This window comes from Prionailurus viverrinus, chromosome B1 (assembly GCF_022837055.1).
Source record: "Prionailurus viverrinus isolate Anna chromosome B1, UM_Priviv_1.0, whole genome shotgun sequence".
In the NCBI taxonomy this organism is placed as follows: Eukaryota; Metazoa; Chordata; class Mammalia; order Carnivora; family Felidae; genus Prionailurus; species Prionailurus viverrinus.
The window spans coordinates 28326073-28353456 of record NC_062564.1 but is presented as its reverse complement, the minus strand read 5'-3'; the positions used below and the strand labels follow the sequence as shown (position 1 = coordinate 28353456).

At 38.0% G+C, this 27384-nt stretch overlaps 1 protein-coding gene and 1 pseudogene across 2 annotated transcripts in view; both read left to right on the top strand.

Annotated features, from left to right (window-relative positions):
- The window catches only part of GTF2E2 (general transcription factor IIE subunit 2), a 79185-nt gene extending 52264 nt beyond the window's left edge, over window positions 1-26921 (top strand). Inside the window, exons 6-8 of one of the 2 annotated variants that reach the window (XM_047856847.1) lie at window positions 2000-2093; window positions 24849-24964; window positions 26211-26921. In XM_047856847.1, the coding sequence (XP_047712803.1) occupies window positions 2000-2093; window positions 24849-24964; window positions 26211-26327 (327 nt within the window). In that variant the 3' untranslated portion in view covers window positions 26328-26921. Of the gene's footprint in view, window positions 1-1999; window positions 2094-7867; window positions 7950-24848; window positions 24965-26210 lie in introns of those variants that run through there. The other variant, XM_047856848.1, reaches the window with a different exon arrangement.
- Window positions 15969-17832, top strand: LOC125164251 (tetraspanin-17-like; annotated as a pseudogene).
- Window positions 26922-27384: the final 463 nt, after the last annotated feature.

The following is a 27384-nucleotide window of genomic DNA, read 5'->3' as shown; positions in this document are numbered from 1 at the left end:
AGTCAGAGGAGTTTCCAGCTGTTATTTTTTTAAGTAGGCTTCTTTCCTTTTTCTCTTCTCCTTCTGGGATCCCTATAATTTGAATATTAGTATGCTTGATGTTGTCCCAGAAGTCCCTTAAACTATCCTCATTTTTAAAAACTGTCTTTTTTTTTTTTGCTGTTCTGATTGGGTGATTTCCACTACCCTGTCTTACAAATCACTGATCCATTTTTTCTGTGTCATTTGATCTGCAGTTGATTCCCTGTACTGTATTTTTCATTTCAGTTATTGTATTCTTCAGCTCTGATTTTTCAGCTCTCTTTTTACATTTTCTCTTTGTTGAAGTTCTCACCGTGTTCACCTGTTTTTCTCCTGAGTTTGGTGAGCATTTTTATGACCATTACTTTGAACTTTTTATCTGAACTATTTTTCAAAGTATTTTATGTCATGAATAATTTATATAAATAAGAATGAAAGGATGGTGAAAAACAACTTTACTGGAAATTTTTATAAGATTTTAACATAGCAAACTTCTGTATCAAGTGTATTTTGGCAAACACATCAGAAAGATGAAAGAATACTATTATACGTCTTTTTAGCAAAGTGAAATGGCAAAGTTCATATCACATAGTATTGTACAGTGAATTCCTTCTTGTTGAAAAACTAACTGAAGGAAAATACCTTATATATTTAAGTCCTTAGCAATATGTCATTCAATCATTGATTCTTAAGCTTGAGGTGATTCATCTATGGTATTGTCGTGCAAAGACTTACAGGTTTAGATTTTATTTCTGTAATGAATTTCACCATCATCAGAGTCTAGAGTGAGTGCTACTATCAGGCTTTCTGTATTCTTGTTCTCATTCATTAATAATGGTGAAGTATCTTCCGTCAGTTTTCTTGTCATTGCTCTAAGGAGCAGAAAATAAAAAATTCTGAACTGTCAAATATTTAATGAAAGCTAAAAGACAACAAAGACCACTCTGTAGTCTTTTATATCTTCTGAAAGATAATGCAATAGTTTGGGCAGTGCAATAACACAAATTGAATCACACTTCTAAGTGATAGAATTTCACTGTTTCACTATTATATTACACTTGTAGGTGATATAACCTTTCTTTCCTTTTTTAAAAAAACTTTTTACTATTTATTTATAATGTTTATTTATTTATTGAGAGGGGGAGAGAAAGCTGGGGAGGGCGGGGGGGGGGGGGTGGCGGGGAGAGAGAAACCCAAGCAGGCTCCATGCTGTCAGCAAAGAGCCCAATGTGGGGCTCAAAACCATGAACCATGAGATGATGAGCTGAAATCAAGAGTCAGACACTTAAACTGACTGAGCCAGCCAGGTGCCCCACAATTTTAGCTTTTTAAAGCATAATTGGAAATAATTGCTAATGGTAAATAAGTGGCAAAATATTTTAAAGTAGAGGGAAAGTAAGAACACTATGATCACACAGTTTTTCTTAGATTAATAAAAGGCTCCAATGGACCTACATTAAATTGCAACATAGGTTGGATTTTTTCAAAAATAAGGAAGGTTTCTTTTTGTACTTTGGAAATCTCTAAGAATAAAACTCTTGATATATCAATACATAAAAGTAGTGAGAATTGCTCATTGAAAGAAATTTGAGAATTAAAATTGGGTATAGTAGACCCTAATGGTATACTGAAGGTTAAAAGAAATAGGAGTCCTGGGACACCTGGGTGGCTCAGTCAGTTAAGTGTCCAACTCTTGGTTTTGGCTCAGGTCATGATCTCATGGTCATGGTTTCAAGCATTGCATTGGGGTGCATGCTGACAGCGCTGAGCCTGCTTAGGGTTCTCTCTCCTCTCTCTTTGCCCCTCCCTGGTGCACACGCGTTCGTGTTCTCTCTCTCTCTCTCTCTCTCTCTCTCTCTCTGTCATATAGACTTACAAGGACTACTACTTTTTTTTTTTTTTTATTAAAAAGAGTATTTTGTTGGGGGGAGGTAATTTGGAAGTTAACTGAAAAAAAATTGTTTTTTTGTCTTTTAAGGCTTTGGGGGACCAGATACTATTTGTAAATCGTCCTGATAAAAAGAAAATTCTTTTCTTCAATGATAAGAGCTGTCAGTTTTCTGTGGATGAAGGTGAGCCTTTCTGTTTAGTTTTCAAATATTACAAATACAGGGTGACAAATTTATATTTATAATCCTATTATAGGTGTGCCTGGGTGGCTCAGTCAGTTAAGCGTCCTACTTCTGCTCAGGTCATGATCTCATTGTTCATGAGTTCGAGCCCCATGTCTGTCTCTGTGGTGAGAGCTCAGAGCCTGGAGCCTGTGATTCTGTGTCTCCTTCTCTCTCTGCCCTTCCCCTGCTCCTTGCTCTTTCTCTTTCTCAAAAGTAACATTATAATTCTATGTTAACAAATTTTGTAGTAGTGCTTTTTTAGCCTTATCTTTTAGAACACAACTAATCTTCTAACATATTGTTTCTGAGAATGCAATTTGAAATATGGAATTTGAAAGATTTTAGGTTATTTGTACTTGTAATCATATAGTAGGTTAGATATTTTATGCTTATATGTCAGCGGTACCAGTTTATTTCTTTATTTCTATTATTTTACAAATACTACATATCTTGATATGAAAGCTTGATGCAGGATGGGAAAAAGAACAAAATTCTATTGGTGACTAATATTAAGTAATTTATGAGTTGATTATCAGATTGGATAGGGAAAATGACTTTTTTCTCTGACTCTTGTAGAGTCAGATGCTAATAAGCTTATGGTGAATCTTATACTAAATGTGTGATGCCTGTGTTTGGATTTTAATTAAAAATACTTCATTAATACTTGTCAGGTAAAATAGTTAAACAAGGATTTAGTCATGGGAAATCTATACCTATATAAGTAGAAATTCTCACTTAGGGACACTGGGTGTCTCAGTCGGTTAAGCGACTGATTTCAGCTCAGGTCATAATCTCGCAGTTTGTGATTTGGAGCCCCACGTTGGGCTCTGTGCTGACAGCTTAGAACCTGGAGCCTGCTTCGGATTCTGTGTCTCCTGTCTCTCTTTGACCCTCCCCTGCTTGTGCTCTGTTTCTCTCTCAAAAATAAATAAATAAATAAATAAAAATTCTCATTTAAACAAGTGTGAGACTGTACTGTAAATTTGTATTAATTTTGAACTGAAAAGGCATGAAAAGAATTAAACACCATTTTAATTATAAAATTTGAAAAGTAATACAAACTTACACCAGAATATCTTAACATTATAGAATTACATAAAATAAAAAAGTAATATTAAATTCCAAATAGTGAAACTATTGTTATTCATGCCTGGTAGTCCCAGTGACTTTCGTTTATTGTATTAAATAAAAGAGTTTCTATTGAAGGAATAATTTTGTATAAAAATGCACATGTAATTCTTGTCCCTTTAGTAGCCCATACATGTCTTATGATTTTGCAATTTTTGCAATAGCTCTTAAGTTTTTCTTTTATTTGTTATCTGGCTGCAGATATTAGGCTTGTGGTGCTTGTAGATAAGAGTTTAGTCAACCTGAAGTTACGCAGATGACCATGATTTGTTTTAGGAAGTAGAATGTTGTGTTTTGTTGGAAAATCATGATTGAGAGTACCTTGTATATAGTTGGTTCTCAATAAATGTTTTTTACTGTAAATAAAAAATTTCAAAGCATTCCAGTTATTCTGTATTGCACTTTCTAATAAATAAAGTAAGCTTTCTGTATGTCAATAAGGTAGTAGTGACCTTCTATACACTGTAGTGATACTCATTTAAGAAAGTTTGGCTTAGCAGTTTTCGTATTGCTTGAGTTGCTTTTTGAAAACTTTTATACTTGTCATACTGATTTGACACTTTGAAAAAACATAGCGGTGGACTTGATCCTTAAGATATTTACAAGTTTAAAAAAAAATAGCTGATTCCTTTATTCTTTAGCATAGCTGATCCATTTGAAAGCAATTTGCAGTATTAAAAAAAAATCAGGGGCGCCTGGGTGGCGCAGTCGGTTGAGCGTCCGACTTCAGCCAGGTCACGATCTCGCGGTCCGTGAGTTTGAGCCCCGCGTCGGGCTCTGGGCTGATGGCTCAGAACCTGGAGCCTGTTTCCGATTCTGTGTCTCCCTCTCTCTCTGCCCCTCCCCTGTTCATGCTCTGTCTCTCTCTGTCCCAAAAATAAATAAATGTTGAAAAAAAAAAATTAAAAAAAAAAATCACAAGTATCACGTGTTCCAATAGGAAGATCTTACAATGAAAAGCAGATACATTTTTCCTTTCACTAATTGGAGGCCCTTTCATTTGTGGCCATACTTAACTGGATTTACTTAAAATTTTTTTGTTTTTAGTGCTTACCAACTGAGCCACCCAGGCGCCCCTAACTGGATTTATTTTAATTCTTTGAGTGGTTTTCCCCTTATAATATGCTTATATTTTTATTTCTTGATTTTTCAGCTTGAAGTATTATAATGACTTTTTCTTACCATGTTGCTGATTCCACCTGCTGTCTCTCTTCTTCACTTTCTAATATAGTATAGCACTAGTTTTAGTTCCCCCTACCATTTTTCTTGATACCTTTATCAATCAAAATAATTGAACATTCTCTGGGAATTTTTAGTATTAAGTCTGCTCTGCAGATGGCAGCATGGTGTAGCATATCTGTTGTGTTATGTAGATGTGTAATTTGAGGCAAATGTTGAGGTTGCAGTAGCTCGCTAAGAATAGTATGGACCTCTAGGTTTTCTTGGTAAAATTTCATTGGAGAAATTTTAGGAGTATACTTAATTTCCGCTGTAATCCTCACACTAAACATTATACCAAGCCATTATTTTCTGTCCCCTGTTGCGATTTTTCTGTGGATATCACTGTTTTAACTTTGCTCAGCCTTTTCCTGTTTGCGTTATCTTTTTCTAAAGTTCTATTTTTTAATATTATCCCTATTTTCATTTGCTGTTTTATATGGCCTTTGTTGGCTTAAACTCTTCCCATCTCCTTATTACTTGGTTTATAAGGACAAGATGAGGATTTTCACTTTTTTTACCCAGATTATAAAAGTAACCATATATGCTTGTTCGTAAAACCCTACACATTTAGAAGTAAGTTGTGTAAATTGTTTGATGTTTATTTTTCTAATTTTCTAATTTGCTTTTTCTCTGTTGGAGATATTCTATAATGCCATGTGGCTATTTAGTGTTCCATTATATAAGTGTACCTGATAAATGGATTTTTAAGTATTTAATAATGCTGCAGCAAATATTCTTACACACCTTACATGTTGGATATGTGTATATATTTTTTATGTTATGAAATAGCTGTATATATCTGGAGATATTGGGAAGGTAAATTGACAGATTATGCATCTATTAAGATCTTTGTTGTTTCTGACTTAATATATGTTGAAATATATGACTAGATTTCCTAATAGTGAACTGTCCTTACACTCCTAAAATAACCCTTTTTTTATGTTCTATATTTCTGGATTCTTTTCCTGTATATTAAGGATTTTTGCTTCAGTATTCAGTGTTCTCTTTTTTGTTTACTTTCTCAGGATTTGTTTTGGGTGTGATGCTGGATACATCCAAACAGAAGTACTGTTTTCCCTTCCTTCCATCATTCCTGTCCTTTTCCTTCCCTTTCCCATTCTTTCCTTGTGAGAATATTCAGTTCCTTGAGGATTTGAACACGAAAACTCATGGATGCATGTGTCTGGCTGTGGCTGCTTTGACAGCATTCTTCATATCTTCTTTGGTTATGTCCTTCATAAAGTTTCCTACCTTGTGAATTTTTGGCAATCTGTTCTTTCCTAAAATCACTTTTAATTTTCAAATTTAATAGCATATGCTTTTGCAGAGTGTGGCCCTAGAACGTGTTTAATTTTTTTGTGTAATTTTCCCTTTTTATTGTTAACTTTTTGTATTTGGGCATTCTCCCTTATTTCTGTATTATGCTATTGGTTTATCTATTTTACTTTTGTTGTTGTGTTTTTGTTTTAAGGGAAAATACAATCAGATCACCTTTTACATACTAAATTTTGATTGACTACTTCATATGAGCAGTGACTGAGCAAACATTAAAATCTGCCATTGCCTTTTGGTTGTTAATTTTGCCAGTACTTCCTGTATGTTTTCCTGCAGAGTTTTTAGCTTATAAACATTCTTGACAATCCTAGTTTAAGGACTGTATCCATAAACATTATAAAGCATCCTCTCTTGGTTGTAGTTCATATTTTTTTTACTTTAAAGTCTGACTTTATCTCATTATTCTTTTAATCCCTTGCCCTTTTTTTTGACTGATATATTTTTGCCCATTTTTTTGTACCCTGTCTTTTGTGTATATATTTCCTTTGTAGTTGACATACAGTCGGTTTTAACCTTTTGAAATGTCATTTTATATTTATTATCTTTAATACATGATATATTCGCCCCATTATTTGTTTGGAAATTATATAATTTGGGGGGGGGCTCTTTTGTGTATATAAAGTGATTCTCTTTATATCTCTAAGTAATTTGCTTAAACTTATTGGTATCATTTTATCAACTTCGTTCTTTTGTTTTTATTTTCTAATTGACACTTTTTGAAATTTTGGTAATGGTCTATTATAGTGTATTCATGAATTCATTTACTCAACAAATATTTACTGATGTCCTGTTATATGCCCCAGTCATTTTGTTAAATATAGGGATACAGTAGTGAACAAGGTAGACCATTCTCTGCCTTTGTGGAGTTTATATTCTAAAGGATAAAGTAGACAATACAAAAAATAAAAATGATTACAGATTGTATCAAATTCTAGGAAAGAAACAAATGTAGTATGTGCAAGCCAGTAAAGGCATGGGGGATAAAGCTCAGAGAAGACCGCCATGGATGGAGGAGCCATGGAATGAGGTGGAGCCAGCCTTGCAAAGTACCGGAATGGTGCCCATGTGTGTGCTGTTGTGGGGGAAGTGGGGTTCAAGCAGAGAATAGTGAAGGCAAAGGTTGTAGTAAAGACTTTGATTTTTTTCACAGACTAGTGGTTTTTAATCCTTTATTCATCAGATTCAGTGGGCCTTGAGTAACAAATACTTTGTAACATCTTCTTTGCTCTTACAAAATGAAATTTCAAGATGATACAACCTACTTTTAGACATAATGTCTTAGAAGTCAGTATAATACTGGGACGCCTGGCTGGCTCAGTTGGTAGAGCATGTGACTCTTAACCTCGGGGTTGTGAGCCCCACATTGGGCATAGAGCTTCTTTAAAAAACAAAACAAAACAAAAAACTATAATACCCTAACTGTAACATAAAGGAGAAATAAAAGGAATTGATTTATATTTTATAAAAAATTTATTTCAATATTTTTAATATTTAATCTGTTCAAGCACATATTGGAATATAAAAAGAATATAAATAATATAGTTGTTGACCTTTATGTGTAGAGTCACTATGGGATGCGATGGCTACAGATGGACCAGTACAAATGTCATGATGCAGTAGCAACCTATATACCATGATCAGTGTTTTCCTTAAGCGGTAAAGAACTCTTGGCAAAGGTCTGCAAAATACAAAGTGAAGTTTTTCTGTGACTTGCAAAGGTTAATCATACTGTATTCTCTGTATAATATATCTTGTATGTTGCTAGGAAATCATGTGTATATTAAACCACTATAAAAAGTACTTTATATACGTATATAGAATTTGGTTGTAGGCTCAGTTATCATAAACTGATGTTTTTCATTAATCTTTATACTTTCAAAGAAGGATGGCTGGAGGAAGAAAGGTTTTTCAACAAGGGCAGTATTGATATTTGGAGCTGGGTGATCTTTTTTTTTTTTTTTTTGGTGTTAGAATTGTTATTCTGTATTGTAGATGTTTTGTAGAATCCCTGGCTGCTTTAGATGTCACTGCCATACCTTTCCTTACAGCGCGACGACTAAAAATGTACCCAGATATTACCAAATGTTCCCCCAGGAGGCAAAACTACTTGGGTTGAGAATTCTGTTGAAGGTACGATTTATGTTTATAAAATAGACAACAGTTAATTAAGATACGTTGTCTTCAAGCTTCTTTTCATGAATTTTTTGATTCAGCACATTCACTGATACAACGGATGTCCAAGTGAATAAGGCTTCTGTTCTTGAGCTCACCTAAGACAGAGGGAAGATTGACATAGGAACTCTCATATAGTAGCTCTTGCATACTGTCATTTTGATGTTCATACAGTGGTGTAGAGACCCTGGGGGAATGTCATCCACAGGAACTTCAGAGGTGGGACAGTGTTCTTTTAGTTGAAATTGTCAGTATGGCATAAATCACTAATTAAAAAAAAAACTGAGTCTTTGCTAATGGTATAAAAAGAGAATGCTCCCTGAAAGTTGATGCATGTCGTAATATTTATCTTCCTTACTCTTTTTTCATATTTTACTCAAAATGGTTTGTCCTGATTGTATTGATGATTTTTGTTTTAGCCCAGTAGGTGGCAGTCATGGGTAGAGATGAAATCTTGAGTGAGGACGCTTTCAGTCATGCTTAAGATTACCCTTCATTTTATCTGTAAGTAGAAGCAAATGTCCTAAAATGAGATGTAGCAAACAAGTAAGGAGAGAGTTTATTTGTAGTAATTTAAAAAAATCAAATAGGTAAGTGAACACAGCGTAGCTGAACTTAGGTATATGTCTTATTTCACAAAAGTGTTTCCTTATATCAGGATCGTATTCATTTAGAGGCAGTATAAATGCAGTGGTTAAGAGGATGGTTTGAGTAGTTAACTGTTGGTTTATATCTTAGCTTTGCTCCTTGTTTGCTTAGACAAGATACTTCTGAGATTCCTTATCTATAAAGTAGGAGTAACGGTATCTGTCTTGTCCTTATGAGAATTAAATGAGTTAATATGAAAGTTCTTAGAGCTTGGAACAGAGCCTGGCACATAGTAAGAATAGTAGTAACAGTAATATTAGCTATTATTAGTAGAATTAGAAATACTAAATAGTACCAAAATATTAGGTGTTTAAATCTTACCTGATTATTTATTCACATTTCCTTAGCTCTCTGGCTGATTGACTAAGTGGATCTGTAGTTTTGTGTTTTGTTACATAGCAGAGAGCCAGAGCCGGTTTAGCAGTCTGAAGCCACATTTGTGCTGATCTTTTGCGGAAACATAACGTTAATTGGTGTTCCTGGTGACCAGTCCAGTGACAACGCTAATTTTTCTTTCATTGCTGCTATTTTCTTTCCTACCTGGAAGCTTAAACAATTTAAACTTTATCCTTCCAATATAGGACTTCTCTCAGAAACTCTTAGAGCTCTGGTGCTGTTTTATTTAGTTCATTATTTTTTAATGGCTATATGGTATTCCATTTTATGGATGTGCTTTAAAACAGTTTTTCCGATGCTCCACAGATGGAAATTTAATTTTTGTTTTCCTATATGCTATTATAAATAATGTTTAATACTTACACATAAATATATGTGCACTTGCCTCATTATTTCCATATTGTAGTTTTCTTGAAATAGAATTGTGAGATCAGAAGGTAAGGGATATTTAAAAAAATTTCTTTTCCTTAAAAAAATTTTTTTAATGTTTATTTTTAAGAGAGAGAGAGAGAGACAGACAGACAGACAGACAGACATGCAGAATCCAAAGCAGGCGCTAGGCTCCAGGCTGACAGCACAGAGCCTGATGCAGAACTCTAACCCACCAACTGTGAGATCATGACCTGAGCCGAAGTCAGACACTCAACTGACTGAGCCACCCAGGCACCCCTAAAAAATTTTCAATACTTTGCCTAATGCCTTTTGTAAAGTTTGCACCAATATTTTGGGACCAAATTACCCCTTCACAGCAGTATATGGAAAAGTATCCATTTCTTTACCCTCACCAGTACCAGATGTTTTTAGTTGTCTTTGCCAGGCTCATAGAAAATAAAGATTATCTTGAATGTATTTTTCTTGCAATGACCTTATAAAATTAAGAAAAACAAGATTATTTCTCTTTGTACCTCTGTCAACTATACATTTTCTGTCCCCCCCCCCCCCCCCATACATTAAAATGTAATTAAATTTCGGATCCTGTGGAATCCTGCCTCTAAAATTTGGCCCTGCTTTCCAGTGTTCATCTTAAGTATTTGTGCAGCTGTGATACATTTATATAGTACATGTAATACTTAAATACTGCAACAGCACTAAGCTAAGGAAAGGCAGGGATTAATGTAGAAATGTTTTATTGAAAAATAACAAAGACATTGAAGAATTTTTTTATTCAGGGATTTTCCTCTGAAAATAGCTCAAGCATCACTTTTCTAGCAAAAGAAAGTAAATTTTGTTTTAATGTACTTTCAATTCCATTGTGCCATTAAAATTTATATTGTATATTCTTTTTGGTGGTACATTAATATATATATTAGCTTTCTAGACCATTGCTGTTCCTTTTAATAGGTATTATTACCTGTGTAATTGTGTCTGAAGAGGCCTGAAGTATATGGGCTCTGTACAAATCAAGGTAGAACATCACAGTAGTTTGTCTTTCAAAGAACTGAACCTTTACAATGCTGGTAACATAGATGCTTGGTAAAAAGTGAATTGACTGAAATTTACCATTGAGTAAAAGAGGTTTTTCTCATCTACACTTTTATTCTCTTTATCTTTTTTTCTTCTACAAGAGAAAAGTATACAGTTTAATTGTTATGCATTTATATTCTGTAATACTTACTCTAAATAAATGAATACAATTTTTACACATTGGTAGCTAGAATTTAACAAGTTATGGGTTAAAACGCCTGAACTACTTTGTGGGTGGCATACTTCCTTCAGCAGTTGTGGTAAATTAGACATATAAAATTCTGGTTTGGTATAGATTTTAAAACAGTATTGTGTGCTTTCTTGGAATTAGAGTGATGTTTTTATTGCTGACTTGGAAGTCTGACCTGAAGCTGTTTTCTCTCACATAATCCTGTAGTGAGCACAGCTAGTTGCATTAATCACATTGTTCATTGCAGAAAAAGTGGATAGTTGGGGACTTCTGGCTTCCACTTAAAATGGAGAAAGCTGGTCAAAGCACTGTTCCACCCCTATAGCAATAATAATAAGCCCTAGACAACTGCAGATTTATACCTGAATCCATCAGAGAGCTGAGGTTCCAGGGCAACCACTTAACCTGAAATCTAAGGAAAGATGGGCACCTCCAAGAAAAGAAGGGATGCAAACACTTGTTTACCTGAGACAGATACAGAATGAACACCAATCAGAAGAATTCAGTTAAACATTTTAATGAATTGCTGCTGGCTTAAATTGGACTGGTGGGAAGATGTAGAATCCTTGGGGGCCGTGAACGCATGGGAATTCACAGCTACTTGCAGGCTCTTTTCCACAGACTTCACTGGATGCTAACAGGAATGATCATGCCTTGGGGGGGGGGGGGTGGGGAACCGTAGATGCTTCAGGAAAGACATGAAGCCCTGTCTTAGTCCTTCCTGCCTCTCTACTGTGTGACCAAAGACTTAAACTGTGGTTTGAATAGAGCAGAAAGAAAACCTTCCACCCCTAAGGAAGGGGCAGGAATATGTCCTGGGCCCAGAACTTTAGCAGAGAGGGATGGGCAGGAACATTGAGAAGGCCTCTGGCCAGCTACTAGAACATAGTACTTGGCTACGACCAAGGCTTAATCAGAATTTCAGAGAGCTACCACCCCGTACCAGGCTAAGAGATGTAGAGTAATGGATAACAGTGGAATTCTGTGAGAGTTGCAAGAGCTTGGAGGCAGACAGACCATAATGAGATACAGCCTAAACAGAAGACCTAGAACTGCAGATTGAGTAGACGCTGAGAAAAACTTTGGCAAACAAGCCTCTACCCTAAACACAAGGTGTGCCTAGAGCAATTTGAAGCCTGTGGTGTGTTATGGGTATCTATAGCAGCAACAGATTCCAAACCAAGCTCATGTTCTGACAATAAAATGACTCTACCTTGACGCATTAAAGGCCTAGCAGAAGCAAGGTCACGGTCCTATCCAGACACAAAAACTAGTTGTCTCAGTCTCAGATTTCCTACAGAAGATACCCTGTTTTCATTACATATATATATGTGTGTGTGTGTGTGTATATATATATATATATATATATATATATATATATATATATGTAATAAAAACAAGGAGAGGAATACAGTATTGAGACAGGGAATTAAACTTCTTAGGACACAAGTACTGGAAATTGTTAGACATGGAATTTAAGATAACTATGATTTATATGTTAAGGCCTCTGGTTTTGAAAAGGCAGGCAATGTGTACGGTCCGGTAGGATATTGGGGCGCCTGGGTCGGTTATGTGTCCGACTTTGGCTCAGGTCATGATCTCGCAGTCCATGGGTTTGAGCCCTGTGTCAGGCTCTGTGCTGACAGCAGAGAGCCTGGAGCCTGCTTCGGATTCTGTGTCTCCCCCTTTCTCTGCCCCTTCCCCTCTCATGCTTTGTCTCTCTCCATCTCTCAAAAATGAATAAATGTTAAAAAAAAAATAAAAAAAGATGAAGTAGGATATTTCAGAGGCATGATAAGAAAATCAAATGAAAAGTTTAGAAGTGAAAAACACGGTAACAGACCAAAGAACTCATCAGTAAATTTGGCATAACCAAAGGAAGAATCTGTAAACTTGAACATAGACCCATATGAATTATCTAAACTAAAATACAAACAGAAAACTGAAAAAAATAGAACACCCATTAGCTATGAGATAATATCAAGTGGTTTGAATATGTAATTTAAATCTCAGAAGGAAAATAGGACAAAAGAAATAATGGCCAAGGATTTTGAAAAACTAAAGATAGACACCAAAGATTGAAGAAGCGCAGAGAATTTAAGGCAAGATAATCCCCCAAAACAAATGACAGAAAAACAGCCAGACATTTATATTCAAACTGCTGAAAGTTGAAGATGATGACAAAATACTGATGGGAGTTAGAGGAGGAAGCTCTTTACAGAAGAAAGAATTGTCATTTGAATCTATGGAAACCCGAAAACAATGCAATCACATCTCTAAAGAATCAAAAGGGAAAAAAATTTCAACCTAGAATTCTGTACCCAGCAGAAAGTCTGCCCATGTATTTATTTATTTGTTTGTTTGTTTAAAAATGTTTTATTTTTGAGAGAGAGAGTGTCAAGAGTGCAAGCGGGGGTGTGGGGGGGCAGAGAGAGAAAGAGACACAGAGTCTGAAGCTAGCTCCAGGCTCTGAGCTGTCAGCACAGAGCCTGACACAGGGCTTGAACTCACAAGCTGTGAGATCATGACCTGACCCAAAGTCTGACAGTTAACCGACTGAGCCCCCCAGGCACCCCAAAAACGGTCTTTTAAAAATGAAGGAGAACTGGTCTTTCAGAGTAATATTCTGTCAGTATCACAGAAACTGAGATAAGTCATTGTCATTAGACCTGCATTAACATATAATAATTTCTGGTAAGGAAATTATTTTTAAATTACATTTAAAAATGTCTAATAAAAATTCATTCTTGGGGTGCCTGGGTGGCTCAGTCAGTTAAGCATTCAACTGCAGCTCAGGTCACAATCTCACAGTTCATGAGTTCAAGCCCTGCGTTAGGCTCTGTGTGGACAGCTCAGAGCCTGGAGCCTACTTTGGATTCTGTGTCTCCCTCTCTCTGTGCCTCTTCCCTGCTTGTGCTCTCTTTCTCTCAAAAATAAACATTTAAAAAAAATTAAAAATATTTTAGTAATTGCTTTGAAAGATAGCTGACTATAAAGCAAAAGTAATAGAAATCCATTTTCTGTTTACAGCAAATATAAAAGTAAAGGTTATGACAGCTCAAAGTAGAGGGAAGACTATTATAACATCTTTACATTACATGTGAACTGGTATAATTTACTTGCAGCTACACTGGGATTAATTAGACATGTATTATAAATCTTAGGACAACCACTAAAACCATTGTTTTCAAAAAATAAGTAACCACAGTTAAAAATACTGTATTGTACATTTGAAAGTTAAGAGAGTAGATCTTAAAAGTTGTCATCACAAGGGAAAAAAATTGTGTGGTGATGGGTGTTTAATTACTGTGGCAGTCATTTTGCACATATCAAATCATTGTGTTCTATACCTAAACTTAATACAGTTTTAAGTGTCAGTTAAGTACTCAATAAAAAAATGCATAAATAAGGTGCTAATAGCAGATATAAAATGTAATCAGAAAAAATACATTCAGTTAATCTACATGAACACAGAAACAGAAGGAAAAAACAAGGAGTACACGGAACAAATAGAAACAGTAAGGTGATAGATTTTATTCCAACCATATTAATAATTATGTTAAATGTAAATCATGTAAATATACGAATTAAGACAGATTTTCATCTGTTTAAACATCCAAAATCATCTAACATACTTTTCACTGTTAAACTGTTCAAACATAATAATTAAGGCAGATGTAAATTGTCTACAGATGATAATTAAGACAGATTTTGAGATTAGATACAAAAGCAAGACCTTGGTATATGCTGTCTATAAGAAACTCACTTTAAATATGAAGACATGGGTTAAAAGTAAAAAGATGTACTGGTGCAGCCACTGTGGAAAACAGTATGGTTGTTCCTCAGAAAGCTAAAAATAGAAATCAGAAAAGACCCCAAATAGCCAAAGCAATCTTGAAAAAGAAAACCAAAGCAGGAGGCATCACAATCCCAGACTTCAAGCTATACTACAAAGCTGTAATCATCAAGACAGTGGTACTGGCACAAGAACAGACACTCAGATCAATGGAACAGAATAGAGAACCCAGAAATGGACCCACAAACGTATGGCCAACTCATCTTTGACAAAGCAGGAAAGAGTATCCAATGGAATAAAGACAGTCTCTTCAGTAAGTGGTGCTGGGAAAACTGGACAGCGACATGCAGAAGAATGAACCTGGGCCACTTTCTTACACCATACACAAAAATAAACTCAAAACGGATGAAAGACCTAAATGTGAGACAGGAAGCCATCAAAATCCTTGAGGAGAAAGCAGGCAAAAACCTCTTTGATCTTGGCCGCAGCAACTTCTTACTCAACACGTCTCCTGAGGCAAGGGAAGCAAAAGCAAAAATAAACTACTGGGACCTCATCAAAATAAAAAGCTGCACAGTGAAGGAAACAATCATCAAAGCTAAAAGGCAACCAACAGAATGGGAGAAGATTTGCAAATGACATATTAGATAAAGGGTTACTATCCAAAATCTATAAAGAACTTATCAAACTCAACACCCAAATAACAAATAACCCAGTGAAGAAGTGGGCAAAAGACACGAATAGATACTTCTCCAAAGAAGACATCCAGATGGCAAACAGACACATGAAAAAATGCTCAACAGCACTCATCATCAGGGAAATACAAATCAAAACCACAATGAGATACCACCTCACACCTGTCAGAATGGCTAAAATTAACAACTCAGGCAAGGACAGATGTTGTCAAGGATGCAGAGAAAGAGGGTATCTTTTCACTGCTGGTGGGAATGCAAGCTGGTGCAGCCACTCTGGAAAACAATGTGGAGGTTCCTCAAAAAGCTAAAAATAGAACTACCCTACAACCCAGCAATTGCACTACTAGGTATTTATCCAAGGGATACAGGTGTGCTCTTTCGAAGGGACACCAGCACCCCCATGTTTATAGCAGCACCATCAACAATAGCCAAAGTATGGAAAGAGCCCAAATGTCCATCGATGGATGAATGGATAAAGAAGTGGTGTATATATACAATGGAGTATTACTTGGCAATCAAACAGAATGAAATCTTGCCATTTGCAACTATGTGGATGGAACTGGAGGGTATTCTGCTCAGTGAAATTAGAGAAAGAGAGAAATCATATGACTTCACTCATATGAGGACTTTAAGAGACAAAACAGATGAACAGAAGGGAAGGGAAAAATAATATAAAAATAGGGAGGGGGACAAAACAGAAGAGATGCATAAATATGGAGAACAAACTGAGGGTTACTGAAGGGGTTGTGGGAGGGGGAATGAGCTAAATGGGTAAGGGGCACTAAGGAATCTATTCCTGAAATCATTGTTGTACTATATGCTAATTTGGATGTAAATTTTAAAAAATAAAAGTAAAAGAAAGAAAGAACTGCTCTACCATTCATTTGCACTAGTGGGTGTTTACCCAGAGTACAAGAACACTAACTCAAAGGGAAACCTGCACCCCTGTGTTTATAGTAGCATTATTTACAACAGCCAAGATATGGAAGCATCCCAAGTGTCTGTTGACTGATGAATGGATAAAGAAGATGTGGTATAACCCGGGCTGCTCTAGCCCAGGGTGGCCTGTGGACGGCTAGCCTGGCCACAGCTCCAGTTTCTGGGCCAGCTGACCATGCTGGGCAAACACCAGCACTTCCAGGAACCCAAAGTTGATTACTGCAGAAGATATTTCCTATTTGGCTTCAACATTGTCTTTTGGGCGCTGGGATCTCTGTTCCTGGCCATTGGCTTATGGGCCTGGGGTGAGAAGGGAGTTCTTTCCACAATCTCCATGTTGACAGACCTGGGAGTCCTCCACCCCATGTGGCTGTTTGTAGTGGTTGGAGGTGTTGTGTTGGCACTGGACTTTGCTGGCTGCATTGGGGCTCTCTGGGAGAACACTTAACCCCTCAAAGTTTTCTCCTTGTTTCTCAGCCTTGTCTTCTTCCTGGAGCTGCAAAAAGGATCCGAGCCTTCATACTCAATGACTGGATTTAAGACCAGTTCAATTTCTTCCATCAACAATAATGTCAAGGATTCCCAGGATGACATTGACCTCCAGAACCTCATTGACTTTGTTCAGGAATATTGGTTTTGCTGCGAAGCCTGAGGGCCTAATGGTTGGAACCTCAGTATCTATTTCAACTGCCCCAACTTGAACCTGTGCCAGGAGCACTGTGGGGTACCCTTCTGCTTTGTCAGGGACGCAGTAGATGTCCTCAACACCCAGTGTGACTATGATTGCTGGCTCAAACTAGGGCTGGAGCAGCAGGACTCCATCCACACCAAGGGCTGCATGGCCCAGTTTGAGAAGTGGCTGCAGGACAACCTGATCATTGTTGCTAGGGTCTTTGTGGGCATTGCCCTCCTCCAGATCTCTGGTATCTTCCTGGCCCAGAACCTTGTGAATGACATCAAGGAGTCAAAGGCCAACTGGAGAGGCTGTGACACTGGGTATGGCCACCCTACTTGCCTACCCAGGGATCACCCCCTGCCACTGTGCCTGTGATGGGCAAGGCTGCAGGTGCTTCTGCTTGGACCTGAGCTTCATATGGAGCTTGAGTGTGGGTGTATTGTGTGCTCATGAAGGAAGCTGTGTGCCTCTGCCTGGGCTGCCTGTCCTGGAGCTGTACGCATGGAGGGTAGGTGTGTTTGTGTGAATGTGCACAGGGAGCCACCATCTCGACTGCTGTTGGGTGGTGGGCTCTCAAGGAGACTGGGAAAGGCATAGCTTAAGAGGGTGCAGGCCAGGTGGGGTGGGAGGGGTCTGCCGTGTCCCCACCCAGGCCGGTACACATTTCTGTGCATATGACTCTCTAGGGCAGGCTTATGGCTTGCTGTTGCCTGGGACACAGCCTCACACAGCTTCAGAGCTGTCTTCTCTACTGGCTGTGACCATGACCCTGCCAGGAGCCCACTTTGGCCTTAGTGTCTCAGACTCGAAAATGTGTCCAAAAATTTTCTCTCCCTGCTTTCAGGATCAAACATGATGATGGCTACAATGGCTACAGACTACTCAAATAAACAAAACCTTGAACTGTCCCCCCCCCCCCTCCGCCCAAAGATGTAATATACTTATGTGTGTGTCACACACGCAATATGCAATATTATTCAGCCATAAAAAAGAATGAAATCTTTTTAACAACATGGATGGAGCTGGAGAGTATAATGCTAAGCTAAATAAGTAAAAGGAAGACAAGTACCGTATGATTTCACTTGTGGAATTTAAGAAACAAGACAAATGAGCAAAGGGCGGGGGTGGGGGGTGGGGAGACAAGTTAAGAAACACAGTTATTGACAACAAACTGATGTTTACCAGAGGGGAGGTAGGGTGGTGGGATGGCTTAAATAGGTGATGGGGCTTAAGGGGTGCACTTGTCATGATGACTACCAGGTGATGTATGGAATTGTTGAATCACTGTATTGTACACCTGAAACTAATATAACACTTCATGTTAAAAATAAACTTGTGGAGCACCTGAGTGGCTCACTTGTTAAGTATCTCTTGATTTTGGCGCAGGTCATAATCTTGCAGTTGTGAGATTGAGCCTTCCATTGGGCTCCATGCTTCGTGGAGCCTGCTTGGGATTCTCTCTCTGCCTCTCCCCCAATTGCGCAATGTACGCACTCTCAAAAATAAACTAAAAAAACTCAAAAAACTTGTACACATAAAATTCTCTCTCCCTTGAAAAAAGTAAAAGGGTATAAAATGATAGCCATACAAATACTAATCAAAGGAAAGCTAGAATCAAAGTAGACTTGAGAGCAAATTACCAAGGATAAAGAGGAATATTATGTAACGATTAAGGATTTAATTCTCCAAGAATAAGTCCTAAATATATACCTAACAACAGAGCTTCCAAAGTTACAAATAGATAAAACTGAAAGGAGAAAGACAAATTCACAAGATTGAAGTCCACAACACTTCTCAGTAATTAAACAAGTAAATGGCAAATTAGTATGGATATGAAAGTCTTAACACTGTCAACCAACTTGACCTAATTGACATTTATGAACAGACTATCCAATAAACTGTAGAATACATACACTTTCCAGTGCACTTGAGATAGTCACCAAAACAGATGGTATTCTGAGCCACAAAACCTTAATGAACTTAAAAGAACTGAAAGCATACAAAGGATGTGCTTGGACCATTATGGAATTATACTGGAAATTTGGGATATATTTGGAAATTCTCCAAACTATTTGGACATTAAATAACACGTTGAAATAGTTCATGGTTCAAGGAGGAAATCACAAGGAAAGCGGAAAAAAATGTTGACATAAGTGAAAGAATATCAAAATTCTGGGCTGCAGCTACCGCAGTGGTTAAAGGGAAATATAAAGCACTAAATGCTTATGCTAGAAAAGAATATTACTTTGGGGCACCTGGATAGCTCAGCCGGTCGAGCATCCAACTCTTGGTTTTGGCTCAAGTCATGATCTTGTGTTTCATGGGTTTGAGCCCCATGTCTGTCTTCACAGCTGGCAGTGCAGAGGCTGCTTGGGATTCTCTGTCCCTCCCCTACTTGCACTCTGTCTCTTTAAAAGTAAATAAACTAAAAAAAAAAAAAAAAAAAAAAAAAAAATTGTATGGATATACCACATTCATTTATCCTTTCCTCTGCTGATGGACAGTTGAATTGTTTCTACTTTTTGGCTTTTATGAACAATGCTACTATGAACATTTGTGTCCAAGTTTTTGTGTGGACTTGTTTTCATTTCTCTTAAATCTATACCTAGGAGTGGGATGTGGTAATTCTTTAACTTTTTGAAGAATTGCCAGGCTGCTTTTGCAGAGTTGGCCACATCACATTATATTCACCAATGTTTGGGGGTTCCAGCTTCCCCACATCCATGCCAACACTTTGATTTTAGCTATCTTTCTGGTGTGAAATGAGTGGTATCCTATTGTGGTTTTGATTTCCGTTTCCCTAGTGACTAATGGTGTTGAGCATCTTTTCATGTGCTTAGTGGTCATTTACCTATTTCCTTTTGAGAAATGTTTATTCAAATTTCTTTGTCCATTTTAAAGGTTAGATGGTTTTTAAAAATTTTTTTCTTTATAGAGCTCTTTATTCTGGATACAAGTCTCTAATAAGATACATGCTTTCTGAATATTTTCTTCCATTCTGTGGGTTGTCTTTTCACTTCCTTGATAGTGTCCTTTGAGGTATAAAAGTTTTTAATTTGGATGAAGTATAGTTTATCTGTTTGTCTTTTGTTGCTTGTGCTTTTGGCGTCCTAAGAATACACTGCCTAATCACAAAGATGTATGCTCCTGTTTTTATTTCTAAGGGTTACAGTTTTAACTCTTACATTTAGGTCTTGGATGATTTGAATTAATTTTTGCATAATGTGTAGTGTGGTTCCAAATATATTCTTTGGAAAGTTAAATGTTTATTACTACATTGTAATATATATTATGGTGGGACTCAGCCATCCTACTCTTAGATTTTTACCCACATTCACTCAAAATCCATATGCATTTATAAATATCAACTCTATTCTTAAGTGCCCAAACCTGGAAATAACTCAGATGGCCTTCAACTGTCCCTTAATTGCCTCCAAGTGTGGTACATGCTTGCAGTGGAATACAGCTCAGCAACAAAAAGGAACAAAAGTATTGACATGCCCAGTAGTGTGGATAAATCTCAGTGTCATGCTTAGGGAAGGAAGTCAGAATTCAAAAGGCTACATATTGTCTTATTGTAGTTATATGACACGTTTATGATATTCTTGGGAAATAAAACTATAGGAACAGATAATCGTGGATGCCAGGAGCTTAGGGTGGGTAGAGGGGTTGACTTTGGAGCACAGGGATGTTTTTTGCACTCATGGAATTAATTGTTCTATATTGTTTCTGTGATGGTGTTCACATGCCTTGTATGTTTGCTAAAACTTCAGGAACTGTACACCAAAACGTGTAAATTTGGTTCTATATAAATTATACCTTAATAAAAGGAAGATTAAAAAGTAGTTACTCAAAAGTATGTTTCCCTTTGAGGGTGGTGTTTCTCCCATTGCAAAGCAGTTTTCAGAGTTACCTCAAGGCTTCTTTTCTTTGCTGTTTGCGCTGGTGTCACTTTACCCTGAGTAAAAAGTGCCATTGTTCAGGGTTGTATTTGTGTAGGATCACTAAGAACATGAAATACTGCCAAGTTTTTTTCATCCTTCCCAACCACAGTCTGCCTTTTCTGCCCCGTCGCACTGCCACACAAACCGTGTGTATTCTTTACAGATGTCCAGCATGTAACACCATGTTAGTGACAGTTCTCAACAAGTATTTGTTGGAGTGCTGAGAAGGAAATATTAATTGTTTGTATAACCTCATCTGCTTAAATTATACTTTAAAAAATGCTTATTTTGAGAGAGATAGCGTGCACGCATGCACACGCGTGAGAGCAGGAGGAAGGGCAGAGAGAAAGAAAGAGGATCCCAAGCAGGCCGTGCGCTGTCAGTGCAGCATCCGATTCGGGGCTCCATCTTACGAACCCTGAAATCATGACCAGAGCCGAGATCAAGAGTTGGACTCTTTGACTGAGCCACCCATGCGCCCTTTAAATCATACTTTTTAAAGAAGAAGAATCTAAAGCCGTGTATATTAGTTTTCTATTGCTGCTGTGACAAATTACCATGAATTTGGTGGCTTAAAACAACACAAAGTTATTCATTTACTTTCTGTTCTGGAAGTTTGATGTCTAAACTGGGTCAGCAAAGGCTGTCTTCCTTCTGGAGATTCTCAGGGAGAATTTGTTTCATCCCCTTTTCCAACTTGTAGAGGAGCCTGGATTTCTTGGCTCACGGCCCTTAGTCCTTCTGGTGTCTCCTACTGTCACATCTCCACTGACTCTCCTACTTCTCTCTTTCCCTGATACGGATCCTTTGATTACATTGGGCCCACCAAGATAATACCGGGTAATCTCCCCGTGTCCAGATTTTTAATCCTATCTTCAAAGTCCCTTTTGCTATATAAGGTAATACATTCACAGGTTCTGGGGTTTGAGATGTAGACATTTTGAGGGGAAGCATTTTTCTGTCACACACAAGAGAAATCATTTGATAATGTCAAAAATTTAGGATTAGTACTTTAGAGGGTGAGGTGAATTGAGAAATGTCCTTGTATTTAGAGGTGCAAAATGGATAATAATACTTGTGAGGAAAAAGGAAGCACCTTAATATACAAGGAAAATGCAGGAAGATGTAGTACATTGCTATATGAGAATCTGTTCCTTTTAAAATTTTTTTTAATTTTTATTTTTTTTAATGTGTATTTATTTTTGAGAGAGAGAGGGAGACACAGTGCGAGCAGGGGAGGGGCAGAGAGAGAGAGGAGGAGACACAGAATCTGAAGCAGGATCGAGGCTCTAGGCTGTCAGCACAGAGCCTGATGTGGGGCTTGAACTCACAGACCACGAGATCATGACCTGAGCCGAAGTCGGACACTCAACCGAGTTACTCAGGTACCCCTCTGCTCCATTTTTTAATGGCAACGGCACACCTTAACTCAAGTACTCTTAGAGCCCGAGGTCTAATTTGGATGTAAGAAAAAGCAATGTGTTTTAATTATAGTAAGCATAATCCTCCTTATTCTTAGGTTGTGACGTATTTAAGAAAATTTACTAGTAATATGTAAGTACCTCAGCATATTAAAATTTTTTTTCAACAATAGTATAGCACAAAAGTGGAAATCCACCAAGCAAACTATTTGTTCCTGCCTGGGGATATACATTGGTGTGTGTTTTTCCAGACCTTTATGATTCATTTCATATGTGTGTACTTTGTCTTTAAATAAATTTTTAGAATTTTAGTTTTTTCTATTTTATGTAAATGAGATCATCCCATATCTGTTAGCCCGTCCTTTTCTTAGGTATTTTATACCACTTTCATTTAGTGGTGTTAGCACTAGAAATAAGAGATGATAGATGTTGGATGATGATAACTGTAACAGGTATAGATAGTGCTTTTTTCTTTGCAGGCAATACATACATTAGCTCATTTAATATGCACAACTCTGTGAGACAGGTATTATTATCATCCCTGTTTGCAGATCAGGAAACTGAGGCAGAGAGGTTAAGTGACTTGCCCCGTGTTACGTAGTAAATGGAATGACTGGATTCACATTCAGGCTGTCTGGCTCCCAGGCTGTGTGCTGTACAGTTATGCTGAGTTTGCATTTCACAGGGAAGGTCTGGGTATAGCCCAAATGTGAATGCATTATTTGGTAAAACCTCTTTAACGAGTTTGCATATTTCCTTTCCTTCCCTGGTGTACTTTCTGTTACACAGTTTTCATTCTTAGTTCGAGTGGGACAGGGATTTCTTCAGTTCAGAAGCTCCAATCTGAGTTTATAAATTCTAGCCTGTTTTTTTCCTTGTTACAAGGTTTCTAAATCTGTTCCTGTTTTATTTACGTTTATAGTTAGAGCATGCCTGACTTTGAGCATGCTACTTGGAGGTCCTCTGCTGAAACCCATCATCTGCCTTTAAATTCAGAATCCCCTAATCATTTGCTGTTATTGAGGGAAAAAAGAGAAGAAAATCCTGACCGAAAAAGAAAACAGTGCCCAGATTTTGGTTTCTTTTTTTTTTTTTTTTTTTTTTTAAGGATTTAAAAATAATGTTTATTTTGAGAGAGAGTGCATATGTGCACGTGAGTGGGGGAGTGGCAGGAAGAGACAGAGAATCCCAAGTAGGCTCTGCACTTTGAGTACAGAGCGTGATATGGGGCTTGACCCCATGGACCGTGAGAGCATGACCTGAACCAAAATCAAGAGTCAGATACCTAACCAACTGAGCCACCTAGGCCCGCCCCCAGATTTTGGTTTCTAAACAGCATTCTCCAATAAAGGCAGTCAGGACTCCTTGATGAATTTTTTGATTTCAAGTTTGGGGAAATACAAGATGAGCTTGGAACATCTTTTGGTACCTGAAAATAAGTGCTCAACAAAACAAACAAAAATACCAAAGAATAAAAAGTGAAGTAAAAAAGATACAGGAACAATTTGAAGGGGATCTCAATGACCAAAGCCAGCATGTTTGAACAACAAAATGATAGTAATCAATTGTAATCCATGAAATAAGTATCCATGAGTCCATACTACATCAAATAAACAACTGGACAAATGGAGGAAAAATAGTCCTTCCTTATAGTAGAATCCTAATTTACACATCTGGAAGGAATGATGGAAATAATTTGCCATTAGGCAAACCCACAAGTAATAATTGTAGGCAGGAGCTGTCCGTGGATGCTAAAGTTAGCAAAAACTATGATGAGAAACAGAGTATTTGCTTAGTCTCAGTAGATTTCCCCATAAGGTCCTTATTAATTACAAAAGGAAAAATAATAGCTTCATGGTGGAGAACTCTGACAATACCAGCTTAACCAGCGATCAGTTTCAGCCTCAGTAATAGACACTGACATCATGGATGCTTTGCACTGAGAAGGGCACAGCATCATTTCTGTGATATTCTTGCCAAAAATGCACTACCTCAATTTAATCGTGAAGAAAGATCAGACAACCCCCAATTGAGGGCCATTCTATAAAATAACTGCCCCAAACTCTGTTAAGTCTTTATGACCTCTTAGTCACCCATCTCTAGGTATTTAGTTTCAAAAATTTCTTCTGTTAATACACTTTTATAACTCCTTATTCCCATATAAAACTTTGGTTCCCTCCCTTCTTGTTTGTTTTTACTGAGAGGGAAAGGAAATGGAGTATACGGAGCTCAGAGAATGATCCGGAATTTTGAATTATTTCACTGGAGAGAACTGATTTTTGGACTAAGTGTCAACTGCTCTTCCTCAGGAAAGCAGGGAATTCTCAATGACATGGCCGTTCATTTACTAGACTAAGAATAGAACACTACTATTCTGGCCAGTCTGTGTTCCCAGTCTGCTGCTCACTGTCCAGCACTTGAGTGTTTTTGTCTTACTTCCTTTGTTGTTGTTTTAAGTAGGCTCCACACCCAGCGTGGAGCCCGACTTGGGGGCTCAAACTCAGGACCCTGAGATTAAGTCCTTAACCGGACTGAGCCACCCAGGCCCCCTCACTTCCTTTGTTTTTATAATGAAATCTTAGATGTGCTAATTTAGACCAGAGGAGATCCTATCTAGGCCTGGCTTTCTATCACAGATGCTATAGCTTGTAAATATCTGCTGTAAAATAACTACTATCTTGTTGGCAGAGTTTCAGAAACTTTGGAGGAGTGTCACCGTAGATTCAATGGATGAGGAGAAAATTGAAGAATATCTGAAGCGACAGGGTATTTCTTCCATGCAGGAATCTGGACCAAAGAAAGTGGTAAGTAGTCTCCTGGGAAAAAAAAAACAAACACCCGAAAACATAATCCTCTGTTCTTTGAACTGTGAGCCTACTTTCTGTTCTCTCTGAAGAACTGGTAATCAGTTCTCCCTTCCAGTTTTTTCTCAGCATCCTAATCAGTGATCTTAGATGCAAGCCCGATTATGTCTGGTGTACTGAGGGCCACAGGTGCTCTCTGCCCTCTGGTGCCCCCACATCTGCCCCCTGGTGCTGCTACCCAGCCATGTGAGAGCTTTCCTCATTACGCCTCCAGCCCTTGTGCTAGCAGTGACTGCTTGTAAGTCAAGTCATACTGAATGTTTTCTAGTGCCCACGTGTTGCCCTCTCAGTTTCTAAAAGGAGCTTGCTTCATCATCTTGGCCTTTAAGACCTTAATTGTGCTCCCCTCCCCTTGCTCCATGAGCCCTGTGGTCTTGGCACCTGGCTCTGCCTTAGCCCTGATCACATTGAATTGTCCTTGTTGACTTTCAGATTCCTTAGGAACCAGATACTATCTCTTAGTCTCAAAGCTTGATCAGAGGAGGGATTTGTAATTGAAAGATGACTTGTGATCTAATTGCCTTGTACCAGCTAACCAGTTGTCTGTAGTCCAAGGACAAACCCAGTCGGGGGAATAATTTACCAACACCCTAGACTGTAGCTGCTCTGCTCCTCCTCTTTCCCAGGTGTACCATCAGTCTTTGTAGCTCGCCTTCTTTGTGATTGTGTGTATGTTTTATGCAGTGAGTTTTTAAGACTCCTTAAAAGGCAGGATTTACTGCCCAGTGATCTCCATGAATTAATGTGGTTGCAGCACTTTATGAGGTATTTTTTCCTATCATTGCTTTGTGGGTTTTTTTTAATCGTGTGATTTTAAATTTCAAATGTACAGAAAAGGAGAATAATATTTAACAATTCTTTGTGTGCCCGTCCACTCCCCAATTTTGCCATATTTCAGATCCTTTTTTTATTGGATATACTTAAACCTAATGATAGAGATGAAAAACAAAGAGCTTTACTGTCTCTTTTTTAATCCACTTAGTGTGGAGAATAGTTGTGGTAAGGTAGTCTCAATGGGGGTGTGCACGGCACCATAACACGTGCTCCGTTGTGCTGGGGATTGGTATGGGAGGCTGGGCCAACTGAGCAGGAAAAAGGTTTCTTTGCTGCTGGTTTGAGTGTCGTTAGTAAATCCTCACCATTCTGCCGCTCTGAATATCTGTATCTGTTTTTACTTTTCTTGTAGGCCCCTATTCAGAGAAGGAAAAAACCTGCTTCACAGAAAAAGCGACGGTTTAAGACCCACAATGAACATCTGGCTGGAGTGCTGAAGGACTACTCGGACATTGCTCCTAGCAAATAGCCAACAGTTTTATTTGTGAGCAAAGAGTTCAGTACCATGTCAAGGTCTTTCTTGTTGATGCTGGGCTCTGAAGACTGTCTTCCCATTCTATTTCTTAGGACTGAGGAGAGGAGCAGTTCAGTTTACAGAACAAGAGCAAATTACCAAACTCCAAGCATATTTTAATTGGGCTAATGTGATATTCCCTGTTAACCTTCTGTTACTTCCGGGGAAAGGCGCTTAGCATGGCATGCAAGTGTCTTTGCTACTTATCTCTCTTTCTAAGTGGTTCCTGGTTCCATTTTTCTTCCTTTCTTCCTTTCGAACAAGTTTGCAGATAGTCTTGAATGCAATTTTGTTTGTTCCGAAAGGACATATTTATAATAAAATCACTGTAGAAGGAACTCGAAGATGTTCGTGGATTCAGTTTGTATTCTTTCTGTTCTTGGCAGTGGCAGACGGCAGCTCCGGCCTTTCACTCCCACAGGATGCCTGTTTGGGACCTTGTCGGACGCTGTCATCTGTGCTGTGGTGCTGAACACACGGATTTCACAATTGGAACACACCGTGTCCCCTTTGTTAGCAAATGTGACAATAAAGATACACTGCATGTGATTTTTAATGTTTTCTTTTATAAGCGTAAGTCAGTATTATTTGCTTTTTTTAAAGTTTATTTTGAGAGAGAACACGCATGCGTGTGTAAGAGTGGGGGAGGGGCAGAGGGAGAAGGACAGAATCGCAAGCAGGCCCCGCACTGTCATTGCAGAGCCGGCATAAGTCAGTATTTAGCTTCTTGGATTTTGCAAGTCATGGGCTCATGCCATCTCCATCGAAGGTGGATCGAGTCTTCTGGCCAACCTAAACATCACCTTTACCCTGTCCCGCTCCTCCTCATCGGATCTGACCGTGATGTTTTTCGGGGGGAGGCTCCCTCTATCTCCTCTCCCTGTCAACTGGCCGAGCTCATGAAAGCCGTTATCTAATCCGTGGGTTCGTAACAGTTATGGTAATTTATAGGAAGTCTGCGTGGTTGTTCCAGCCTTCAGTGGCGGACTACCTGTTTCCTTCCCTCTGCTTG